This window comes from Eubalaena glacialis, chromosome 3 (assembly GCF_028564815.1).
Source record: "Eubalaena glacialis isolate mEubGla1 chromosome 3, mEubGla1.1.hap2.+ XY, whole genome shotgun sequence".
NCBI lineage: Eukaryota > Metazoa > Chordata > Mammalia > Artiodactyla > Balaenidae > Eubalaena > Eubalaena glacialis.
This window is the reverse complement of record NC_083718.1, coordinates 130,284,785-130,297,873: the sequence shown is the minus strand read 5'-3', so window position 1 is coordinate 130,297,873 and position 13,089 is coordinate 130,284,785. Positions and strand designations below refer to the sequence as shown.

At 37.9% G+C, this 13,089-nt stretch overlaps 1 protein-coding gene across 1 annotated transcript in view; it reads left to right on the top strand.

The window, feature by feature from the left end:
- Positions 1-13,089, top strand: part of TNNI3K (TNNI3 interacting kinase) — a 286,650-nt gene that overhangs the window by 230,475 nt on the left and 43,086 nt on the right. Inside the window, exon 23 of the mRNA XM_061186445.1 lies at positions 1,493-1,662. Within this exon, the coding sequence (XP_061042428.1) occupies positions 1,493-1,662 (170 nt within the window). The remainder of the gene's footprint in view (positions 1-1,492; positions 1,663-13,089) is intronic.

The window sequence follows — 13,089 nt, the reverse complement described above, 5'->3', positions numbered from 1 at the left end:
AGTGAAGTTGAGAGAGACAACAAATATTTGAAAGCAGGAAAAGTAGTAGGACATATCGAAGAAATAATTTAATAGGAATAAATATATCATCATACACCAGAGTCAAAGAAACAATAGTAAAAGAATCAAATGTTGGAGATACGGTTTAGGAGCATCATGAAGGTTAGTGGATAATAAGCTTTTGCGTAGTTAGAATATGAAGTATCTGTCTTGCATCTGAATAAAGAATGTGATCATTCCTCTCTCTCCTGAGATGGCCAAACAAAATAGTTCCCAGTTATGTCCTTTTAAAGGGATAATTAAAACTGGAACACAAATTTTAGGGAATAGAGATCAGAGTGGTGAATGGATTGAAAATCCTGTATGTGAGAGCCAATTAGAGGAACCAGGGATGCTTATCCCAGAGAAGACAAATCTAGGATGAGTCAACAGCTGTTTTTAAACATCTGAAGAACTGTCATACGGGAAAGGGAATGGCCTAGTTCTCTGTGGGCCAACAGATGGAAATGAAGTACAATAATAGAACTGGTTAATTGTGAGGAAGAACTTTCCAATGGTCAGAGCTGTCCTAACATAAATGAATGGATCTGGAGATAGTGAGTTCCCCATCTCTGGAGGTTCCCCATCAGGTTGCGTAGCTGACTTGAAAAGGATGCACAGAAGAGATTAAATCATTGAAGAGTTTGAAGGTTCATTTCAATACTGACATCACATGATTCTCGGAGCTTTACTTAGAAATGTCTTGGCTACTGTGAAGAGTTTAGAATTTATATATATTATTTTTTTTAAAACCAAAGTCTGCTCTCTACATGTCTTATGAAATTATAATGTCAAAGCACTAATATTCTCAGTTGTGTTAGGTAGAGTGCATAAGTAACAAGGGTGTCAAAAGTTCAAGAAAACTACTTTCTTATTTTTCCTCTTCTCTTTCTCATTTTCTTCCCTCACACTCTTCTATTTTCTAACTATACTTAACTATTTGTAAATATTTTTTAAAATTCTCTTACAACAACTCTATTTAGTCCTCATGCTTGCTGGACATTAAAGCAGCCTTCATTTTATAAAATGGATGTATTTTTGGGAAAGTGTGTAAATCCATTTTATGTAAAGGGAATAATTTTATGTAAAGGGAATAATTGTAAGCTCCAATTTAAAGGAACTCTGCCATGAATTTCATCACCATAGTGAAAAATGTAGAGAATCTTTTAACCATTAAATAATAACGTTCTATTTTATGAATCTGATTTGAGCCTACTGTGTTTTGTTAAAGACAAGCATAAGTTTTATGGGTCAGCTCTCATCACAGAGCTGGGTCAAAAAAAGCTAGCCAGGTGTTGCCATCAGAGGCTGAAAGGAAAAGCAAGCTGAGATGAATAGAAATTAAAATATGAGAAATCCTAGAATGGAAAGTTAAAATAAATCTACATTCTACACTATGCTGTTAAGCCTGTTGGATTTATTAATTGATTGAAATTGCACCTCCTTCACTCAGCTGATGTCTCCTGCATCAAGTAACAGCAGTGGGTCTCTCTCACCTTCCTCTTCTTCTGATTGTCTGCTGAGCCGCGGAGGGCCTGGCCGAAGCCACGTGGCAGCTTTACGGAGTCGTTTTGAATTGGAATATGCTCTAAATGCAAGGTCCTATGCTGCCTGGTCCCAAAGGTAAGTGGTAGTCTAAGCAACAGTTACAAAGTCAAGTCAGATTCCAGAATCTCATCAAGATAATCACCTGATTCGCTTAGTATCAACAGGGAACTTACCACCCCTGTGGCAAACTTTGAAAGGGGAGTTTTGAACCTGTTTTTCTTCTAATATTTTGACCAAAAATTAGAAATTTTGTTGTCTATTAGTCTAGGTTCGTTAAGCTTCGGGTTAACTCTTGCTTAAGCAAGAATTGTCTAACTACAGCAAGAACTGTCTAGCTACAGCAACAAAAGGAATTTATTGAAAGTATTCCGGGAGTCTTATGGAATTCAAGGAAGAATTTCTTGTGTGGGAATCAAGAAGCAACTCTGAAGGTCTGAGCACCAAAAGTTCAGTGTTCTGAGAATTACCTTATGACTCAGCAATTCCACCCCTAGGTATATTTCCAAAGAATTGAAAATAGATACTCAAACAAATACCTGTACTCAAAGGTTTATAGCAGCACTATTCGCAATAGCCAAAAGGTGGGGGAAAAAACATCCATCAACAGATGAATAGATAAAGAAGGTGGTATCCATACAATAGAATATTATTCAGCCATAACAGGAATGACGTACTGATGCATGCTACAGCATGGATGAACCCTGAAAACATGCTAAATGAAGGAAGCCAGGGACAAAGATCACATATTGTATGATCCTATTTATATGAATATCCAGAATAGGTGTACTAGTCAGTTTGCGTAGCTATAACAAAATACCATAGATTGGATGTTTTAAACAACAGAAATTTCTCACCATGGAGGCTGGAATCTGAGATCAGGGTGCCAGCATGTTTGGGTTCTAGTGGGACTTTCAAACGGCCATTTTCCTGGTTTACAGATGGCCACCTTCCCACTGTACCCTCACATGGCAGAGAGAGCTCTGGAGTCTTTTTATCTTTTGATAAGGGCATGAATTCTGTCAGATCAAGGGCTTCATTCTTCTGACCTCATTTAACCTTAATCACCTCCTTAAAGGCCCTATTTCCAATACAGTCACATAAGGGGTTAGGGCCCCAACATATGAAATTGGAGGGAGGGGGGACACAATTCTGTCAATGGCAATAGGGAAATCCATAAAAACAAAAAGTAGATTGGTGGCCCCAGGGTCTGGGTTGGGGAGGAGGAAATTGGGAGTAACTGCTTAATGGATACGGGATTTTGTTTTGGGGGGATGAAAATATTTTGGAATTAGATAGAGGTGGTGGTTACAAAACATTGTGAATATACTAAATGCCACTGAATTTTTCACTTTAAAATGATTAATTTTATATTATGTGAACTTTACCTCAAGGGAAAACAAGAGCCACAAAAAACAGTTTAAGCAAAGGGGCGAGTCAGAAAAGAGGAAAAAAGAGTTCAGCTTTCTTCCATAGCAAACTCTGCCATTTACACGCCCCAGTCCCCAATACACAGTCTCCTGCATCCTATGACATTCCTTGAGCAAGTCACATAGCTGAGTCCAACATCGATAGGGAGGGAAAATATACTCAGCCTCTAGTGGGAGGTCCTACAGAGTCATATGGCAAAGGGCCTAAATACAAAAAGCATAATGAAGTAGGAATAAGTACAGTCTGCCATGCGAGAAAATATGATTGGTCCCTTTGGATTATATGGCCACCTCTGGTCTAAACAAATGTGGTTGGAGTGAAGGTGGGGTCATATTTCATGTATGTAAACCTGGTCGCCAATGGCCTGATCTGGATGGAGAACAATAAAGGCAGGCACTCTGAGCTCCATGGATACCCTACAAAGTGCATACTGCAACCCCTGGAAAATCAGAAAAGACTGGCTTAAAATCTCTGTCCTTCCACATGTGCTCCAGAGCATTTGTACATGAGCCATTACACATGCGCACTTATACACACACATGCACATATACACATTCACACATTCTGTCATCAGAGTCAACATTTTTATCCTGAAGGTGGGGAAAGATTATCTGGATTTAGCAAGGATCCTATACCATCTACAAATTGCTACTGTTGCCTTTTAGCCATAGTTATTATATTCCTGGTCTGACAAAAGAGTTGCAGCTGCAGCTATGAAGAGATGAGAACCTGAATCATGAAGACTTTAATCTATGGAACGTCATGAAGTTAAGTATCAGCAGGCTTGATTGATAACAAGGCAAACTGGACACAATTCTTTATTGGATTCCAGTCTCTCACATAATTTCATGAGGGGCTCATAGGCCAAGATTAGATTAGGTTCAGTCACAACATCATCTTCTAATTCCATCTGCTCTTCTTCTTCTTTACTTGTGGTTTTAAACTTAATTATCTGAAGAGACAGATTTTGGTATTTCCAAAGCATAGTCACCCAAGCTTTGTCCACTTGAGGCAGAGGTTAAGAGGATGAGCTGTGTAGTCAGATCTGAGGTTCAGTCTTGGCTTTGCCACTTAAGAGCTCAGTGACCTTGGACAGGTTACCTACGTCTTATATGTAATATACAGATAGTAATACTAGCTCTTAGGATTGTTACTGGGAGAGGCAGTATTGTCACAAGAGTGATTGAGTGAAAAATGCCAACAGACCCAAGCAAAGGATGCAAGTTCCCCTAATGTAGGTAAGTCACACAACTTATAATACATAGACAGCTACCCAGATGGAAGGTACAGCAGCACACCCAACTGGGTGAGTTGGGGGTGGAGGGAACACAGCTGCTCTGGCCTTCAAGAACCCGGAAGGTACACCACTACTCCTAAAACTGCCCAAACAGGGTGGGAAAAAATCATCGGGTGTTTTGAGATGCTCCCTTTGATATTCTCACATGGTTTTTTATACCTCCCTGGCCCTTCGGGACAGTTATGGAACCCTGATAAGTACTTGTCTGTCTACTTGGTACAAATTTCTCTTAACAGCCTAGCACACCCTGAGTATTTGTTGTGAGGGTGCATTGAAGGTCAGTTTGTAGTTGTATCACCCCTCTAGTAAGGTCAATCTTTGGACTGCTTGAAATCAACTCCAGAAATAAGTAAAGCATTTAGCTAAGTTGTAAGATGCACCATGTCTGTTTTATTCGTATCTGTAACCCTAGTAGCTAGCAGTGTAATTGGAATGAAGTCAATATGTAACAAATATTTGTTCTGAGGATAAAAAATTGGATAAATTGGCTCAATAATTTGTAATTATTATTATTTTGGAGCCTAATCAGTCAATAAGCTTTAATTATTTTCTCTATTCTTTCCATTTAAATAGCTATCACTATTGCACTTCTACTGCATGCCAGGCACTATTTTAGACACTTTGAATGCTCATTTAAGTAAACCTTAGAAGGTAGGTATTCCAATTTTTATAGATAAGGAAACTGAGGCTCAGAAAGAGTAAGTAACTTTATTAAGTTTATTGAAGCAGAATTGGAGTCCTCACCCAGGACTCTTCTATGCTTTCTGAATTTCTCTGGCACAGGAGGTGTCACTTTTCAGAAGTTTGATATATTTTGCCAATACTTGTATTTGCTGGACTTCTTCCAATGTCTTCTGGAAGCTGGTCAGAGAAAGAATTCAGTTACTCCTCCCAAGCCTGCCTTTTCAGCATGTGTATAGGAAAGAGCAAATGAGACAAGAGATCAATAGGTTCTTAAAGTCAAAGAATCCAAGGATCCAGCAGGGCCATGAGTTTAACAGCCTGGAATTCAGCGGCTCTTTGGCTGCACATTAGAATCACCTGGGGAACTTTTACAAGTACCAGTGCCCAGGACCAATTAAACCAAAATCCATGGGGATGGCACCCAGACTTCAGAAGCTTTTAAAGTTTTCCAGGTGAGCCCAATATACATCCAAGCATGAGAAGCATGCTAAAAGAGAATACTACAATCTAACCTGCCAGTCAATCTGATGCAACTGATGGGATAAAAAAAAGAGGAACGTGAGCGCCAAGGTGAAACAGCAGCTGTGACCAAAGGCGACCATTCTGAAGGCTGATTACCTGTGTGGTCTCTCCCAAAAGTCCTTGCAAGGTGCTAGCAACCTCTGATCTAAGAGGCTTTCTAACTAACTCATTACAATCACACAAGGTGTAATTTTTAGCCCAGCATTATTTTTTCTTAAATAGCAACAAGATATGGCCTGTAGTCCTCACCCAAAATGTTCCCAATTTTGGGTCTCGGAGCCCTCAACAATGTCTTAAAAATAGTGCATTTATTTTTTCAATTTTGGGGTTATGAAAGTTACAACCTGTAGTTTTGTAATTCTTGATTTGGCGGGGGTTTTGGTTTCTATTTCCACATTTGTTTTTAATTATTATTTTCCTTTATAAAATAAATATCAAGGTGGGAAACTGTGTCAGATATCTTCTCCAAAGGTAATAGACATTTGTTAATTCCTGCTGAAACCCCAAACTGATGAAATCTGAGTTTGGGGAAGGCACTCCTGAAGTTCTGCCTCTTTTAAAATATTTTGTGTCTTTAGATATATTTGGAAAACTAAGCATGTGGCACTTGCTCCTCCCACAGGGTATGAAATCTCCCATCTTGTACATGGATTACATCATGTAAATTTAGAAATGACAAAGTGATACACAACCTTTCAGATGTGAAAACCAATTAGTGTTTATGTGGGGCTGGGCTCTGAGAATAGAACGCTATGACCTAGTTAGCTGTCCAGGAGAAGAAAGCAGAGATCCAGAGATTGGAACTGTGAAACAGATTGATTTGGAATTAATTTTTCACATTACAAAAGGGTCCATGAAAGGGTTCCTTTAAATAGAAAGCTTGCCTAGTGCACTTAGAATGCAATTCAACTTATAAAAGTTGAATATGTTATCAAATTTTAATTTACACATAGTTTTTCCAGAATGCAGCAACTGTGTAAGATGATAGCACCATGAAACCAATGTTCCTAGGAGGAATGAAAAAAGGAGCGGTGAGGGGCTTGTGTCCACTCGCTCCTGTGGAGCAGGACGGTTTATCCAGTATCAACCGTAGTGTGGTGTCTCCTCACCATCGAAGGGCAAATACTCCCCTTTTTAGTCTACTACCTCTCCTCCATGCTTCTTCATACTGAAACTTCCCTCAGGCCCCTTAAATGTTCACTTTTCTTCCAATCCCTTCTTCATCCCCAATTTATTTCTCTTGCCAGCTCACCACAATCAGCAGTTTCAATCCATGGCTCCAATTCTCTGTCTCTCTCTCGCTCTCTGTGTCACACACACACACACACACACACACACAAAGTTAGCCCCCAGTCCATATGTCCAAACTTGGCTGCTCTGCTTTCTTTGTCATGTCTTTAACTTCTCTCCCTCGAGTCCCAGCTTCCCCATGCCATAATCCACTTAACCCTCTACTACCAGCGTAATCTTCCTTCTGTAGACCTCCAATTATATCACTACCCTACTTTAAAACTACCAATAATTCCACATTGCCTCTAAAATTAAGTGACGTTATGTCATCCAGAATCCAAAATGACCAGTGAAACACATTTCCAGTTTTACCTCCCAGTGAACATCAGATGTTCCAGTGGTTCTAGACATTGATCCCGTCACTTCTCTTCTCAAAAAATGTTCTAGGGTTTTGGGAACCGTAGGAGGTATTTTTTGTATTTTGATATTTTTGGTATTTCCCAGTGACAAGGGAGGTGCCACTGATATTTAGTGGGGGGCCAGAGTGTTGAATTTCCTACAATGTTTTGGACAATCCCACAAAATAAAGAATTATCCTGCACAGAATAGCAATAGCATCCCTGGTGACACACACTATAGACAAACTAGAAGTTCTACTATTTCCCATACACACCCCATGTTTAATTTACTGTCAACCTATTCCTATATCCTATTTTTTAACCTCAACAGTCCCGCCCAATCTTATCAAAATATTAATCAGCCTTCAGTAATATTTAGTCAGCTTGATCACTGTGTCATGAGAGAGCCTTTTCTGGGACTAACTCCTCCACAGTTATGCCTTACCAAAGGCCACGGTAGTTTGTGCCACTTTATACATTTGTGTTATTTTGTCTTGTATTACGATCATTTATTTTTAATTCCCCATTAGCTCATAAATACTTTAAGGGAAGAAATTTTCTTTTGTGTTTTTTTTTTTCTGGTGCCTACAATATCTCATTTATAACTGAACTGTAAGTGGTGAATATTAAATATTTTTATCTATAATATATTAGAGGAATCATTAGTTGGGCTATGAATACCATGCTTTGTATTTCTGAAATTTGAGTAAAACTGTGGCGCTCAGAATTTTGACCCTTACTTTCCGGTCAAGTTCAAATTTTTTTTGTTCAAAAATAATGAACGACCAGTTAATTCAAACTTCTTTCCATCCCCCCCCCCTCACTATTAGGGCATTAAATGTCTGCTTATTTCTTTGTAATAAACAAACGAATAGAATTTGGGTGCTGGAAACGTGTGACGGAAGAAGGCACTGACACATTCATTCCCAGTGTGTTTTAAAAGGGGAGTTTGCTTTGAGTTGAGGTAGTTGAGAAAGGTTTCACTGAAGAGAGAGATGATGGAAATATAGTTCAGGTATAAAGAGAACAGGATGAACAAACATGAAATAACAACCATGAACTTTCTTTTCCTCCTTTTTAAAAAGAATAGTCATCCCTTTCCCAGTGATCTATAATAGTAGTTCGTTCACATATCAAGGATCTACGTTTAGATAGGTCTGTTTTCAGTTTTTCTATTCTGTTCCATTGGGACATTTGTTTATCCCTGTGTCAGCTGTATACGATTTTAATTACAATAGCATTATTAAACTCTTGATTTCTGGTAGGGCACATCCCATCTTGACTATTCTTGATTATTCTTGACCTTTTCTCTTCCATATAAATTTTAAAATCAGCCTGCATTTTTCACAAAAACATAAGATTTTGATTATAGGTATTTTAAACCTATAGATCAATATGGGAAGATATGACATCTTTATGATATTGAGTCTCCCTTGCCATGAACATAGTACTTTTTGTATTGATTTAGATGTTCTTTAACATCTTTTAGTTAGGTTTTATAATCTTCTCTGCAAGGTTCTTATACCTTTTGTCATGTTGATTGTTACATTCATTGTGATTGCTGAAATAGTTTGAATTCATTGCTACCATATTATTTTATTCTCTCTGGGTTTTTTTCTCACTCTGTCCTTTTCCTGTTTTCCTTTGGATTATTTGAATAGGCACTCTGGTTTTCTGTTCCTTAGTGGGTACCCTAGAAACTTTAATATATTAAACTAAATAAATTTTATATTAATATACTTGTCTTACTCCCAAATAAAAGAGAGATTTTAGAGCATTTTAGTTTCATTCATTCCCTCCCAAATTATATACTCTATCCATTATTTTATTTTATTATGATTTTTCTAATTCCACAGCTTAGATATTATTTTATTGTTTTACACAGCTATGGTTTATTTAGACTTAAATAACGCAGGCTCAGTAGTCATGGTGCACGGGCTTAGTTGCTCCGCGGCATGTGGGATCTTCCCGGACCAGGGCTTGAACCCATGTCCCCTGCATTGACAGGTGGATTCTTAACCACTGTGCCACCAGGGAAGCCCTCTGTTCTCTATTTTATGGCCCCGTAATGGGAGATACGTAACCAAGTTTGGAAAAGCTATGGGATCTCTCATGAAGCTACATAAAAACAGAGGGATTTTAAAAGCTGCTGGGATGTTTGGTGTCAGAAGAGGCTACCCAGGTAAAAGCCCAAAAAGAACAGCCTTCCTTCACAAGAGCATTAGTTCATGAACACATTCGTCCCCTTAGGTAACTCTCACCTGGGATTCTCTTATCTTACTATTGAATGGAAAAGGAGTTTTCCATTCTGAAAACACCTTTATTTTCCCTCTTTCTTGAAATATATTTTAGTGGATATGGGATTTAAGGTGTTTAATTATTTTCCCCTGCACCTTTAAGATGCTTTTCCACATCTTTGTTGTTGTTGCTGCTGTTAAAATATCATCTGTGAATCTAATTGTCATTTCTTTTATTTTCAATCTGCCCTTTCTAATTGCTGTTAGAATTTCTCTTTGTCTTTGGTACTGTACAGTTTAACTATGTTGTATATAGGTATGGATTTATTTTTATTTATCTTGGTTTGAATTTATTAGATGTCCAGAATCTGAAGATTGATATCTTTCATAAATTCTGGAAAATTCTCAGTCACTACCTCTTCTAACATGTCTTTACCCCATTTTCTCTCTTCTCTCTTTATGGAATTCTAATTAGATGTATTTTAGATCTTCTCACTCTATCTTCCACATTTCTCACTCTCTCTCTTTTTTTAAATTTTCCACCCTTTACTTTCCCTATGCTGCTTTCTGGTAATTTCTTCAAATCTATCCAGTACACTTGGTAGCTGGATCTACTATGCTGTTCTCTTCATTGCATTTCTAATTCAATTCATTTCTAGTATCTATTCCAATTCTAGAAATTGTATAGCTTTTGCAATTTGACTAGACTCTTTTGAAAATCTGTTTCTTCTACACACTTCTAAATTATTTCTTCTTTTCATACACATTTATTTTAGATTCTATTAATATATCTGAATATCTGCTATTTCTGTATGTGAAGTTTTTGGATATAATTATGTGGTTCATTGTTTCTGGTAATTCTTGCTCCTTGTTTTAAAATGTATTTAGAAATTTTTGTTTCTATTGTAGCTCATATTCCTTGGAACTTTATCGCTGGCAATTTTTTGACCCTTATTTGGTGTAAGTTACTTCACAGATGATTTGCTTTTGCTCTTTCTGATTATCTGGGGACACTAACCCACCGAACCACTTAAAAACTTCAACTTGGAGTTTTCCATAAAACACATGTAGTGATATTTTTGTTTTAAAACTTGCATGTGAATGGGCTTGTGGATGGGACCTCTCAGGGCAAATATTTCATTTTTTCATTTTTCTCAGTTTACCTGGAGCCAAGGATGACATAGAGCAATTATCCTCTGTATCTTCGTATGTAGAATGGATGTTATTATTCCTGGCTCACACCCAATCTTGGTGTTGTCCTTCAAAGATTTTAGCTTTATACAGGTGTTTATTATCTGACCTCCCACCTGGCTTGGGCCCATGCTATTTCTCCCATGTAGTCCAATAAAATTCAAGCTTTAGGCCCACAAGAATCAGTAGAATAGCTTCTTCATGGCACTTACATCTACCTGGAAGTATAGTTTTAGCCAATTACTTACTTTTTTATTGGTATCTACACTAAATTGTAAACATCATGAGCATGAACGTCTCTCCTTTTTGATTCTGTGTCTCCAGTACTTAGAATAGGGTCTAATAGGTGCTAAATACCTACTTGTGGAATGAATGAATGATCATGATAGGTCTCACAACATTATTCCATTTAATCCTCACAACGATCTTATGAAGTAGGCCTCCTGGTTTCCATTTTTCAGTTTGTTTTACAACTGAGACTCCAACGATTTAAGTAATTTTAATGAAACTGTATAGTGGAAAAATGGTAATTAATAGTTGAATCTGGGCCTATCTGGTGGTGTTTCCATTACACCATGCTGTCTCTGGAGACTATGCTTGGCCAACATGTTTGAACTGTCTTTAAGAAGCAGAAACTTCTAACCTCTGGTTTGGGCTTTGAGGATACTCATCAGGGAGCTATCCAGAGTACTGAACTACCTCCCTCGAAAACTCTTCCAGCTTCCATGGAACATAGCGCATTCTCAGTCTATGGCCAGTACAGCCTTTGATTGAAGGAAAAATTTTCCTTCTCACTCTGACTACCTCTGATACTAGTCACTTTACCTCAGCTTATGCCTGCTCATAACAGATCCTTATAATCAGCTGCCTGCACTGATACACACCTAACCTGAAAAAAACAAATTCCACATCTGCTGCCTCATTCACGAGCAGACCATGGCCTAACCCTGCCCTCTCTCTCTTCTTTAATCACGTCTCTGGAAACCAGCCTGACTCCCTGGTCACATTTCTAGAAGCAGCAAAAACTAATCAGAACGTATAAAAAGATAAACTCCTTCCTTCTAAATATTTGGGGACCAGTTTTGAACATTACTTTAGTATGATTTCTTTATTGAATTAAGTACTTTGTAAAACCAGACATTTTTTCTCATTAAATGTACTCTCTACTACAGTAGTCAATTGAATTCACTGTGTTTAAAAAAAAAAAAAAGAATCTTTTAGCTGATATTTTTGTTCAACAAAAAAAACCTATCCAGTGATGAGGGTTTCATGAGTTTTTCAGTCCTGGAAATGAAGACAAACACTGCCCTTTAACTCGTAAACACAATGAAGGCCCAGAATCTTTTAGCTGATTCTACATAGAAATAATTTTAAGATCTATAAATTTAAGAAAATAATAAGAAGATAGCATCTTTGGCTTTCTGAATTGTTTTTTACTTGTTAAACATTGTTGATTTAAAATTGCGCATCTAGTGTTTACAAAAGAACTCAGTGTGTATCAGAGCATCACATTAATACCTAATCCTCAATTCAGCAATGTCTTCTGAGCTTGTAGAGAGTGGTCTAACTCACTTGACTTAAGTTCTATGGGCCTTGCTCACGTTGTTTACATAGTGAGGAGAGTAAGACATTGCTTGCCTAATCAAGGGAGAAGGAGACTTTTTTTCGCAGGACACTTATCACCTCTGGGATGTATAATTTTTGTGACACTCGCTTTCTGAAGGTCAGTTATCAAGCTCATTAAGGGTCTGTGCTGGAAAAATATAAAAGCCAAAGGAGAGCAGCTGGAATCTAAGCAAGTGCCATGCCTGTCAGTTGCCTTTTATCTCTTTCTTTTTAAGCTCAAATCTGCCCATAAATTTTTTCTAATTAACAAAAGCAGAAAATTTCTTAATGTCATGGGGTATGGGGTTGAGAGAGAAAATACATAGCTACGCATGTTGTGTGAGGGTGTGAAAGTACTTCTTATACCTCTTCATTATGTGCTTGAATGTCATCTAATAAGGAGGGAAAATTAAAGAAAGTGGAGGAGGTTAAAACTATTTCCATAAAGGTAAAAAAATAAGCATATCCATCTATTTATATTTATACAAAACCTCTTCACCACAGCCCTAGGTACCATACCCAGAAAGCGCTGTAGTGAAATGAGAAAACAATTCCCAGAGGCACACATACACACAAAAAGTGAAAGGAAGACGGAAGACTGTAAATTGATTGCTGGTGCTCTCTGCATCTCATGTTGCTGATATCCTACAAGTCATCAAAATTGGAAATAGTCTGTTCTGAAATGCAATAGGGCTCAATGTAAGAACTTCCTTTCAGCTAATGTGGACCCACAGCAGTTGTGTTAGTAGCTCTTTTCTAGTTGCCTTGCTCTCTAGCGCCACCTAGCAATCAGTTGACAAAGCACGGGTGAGGCCTTCGGCCCTCTGACTGCTGTACTGAGGAGAGAGGCTTAGAGATTTCACTGAACAGAGAGGCATTCAGCCTTAAAGTTAGGAGCAGGTGAAAAATG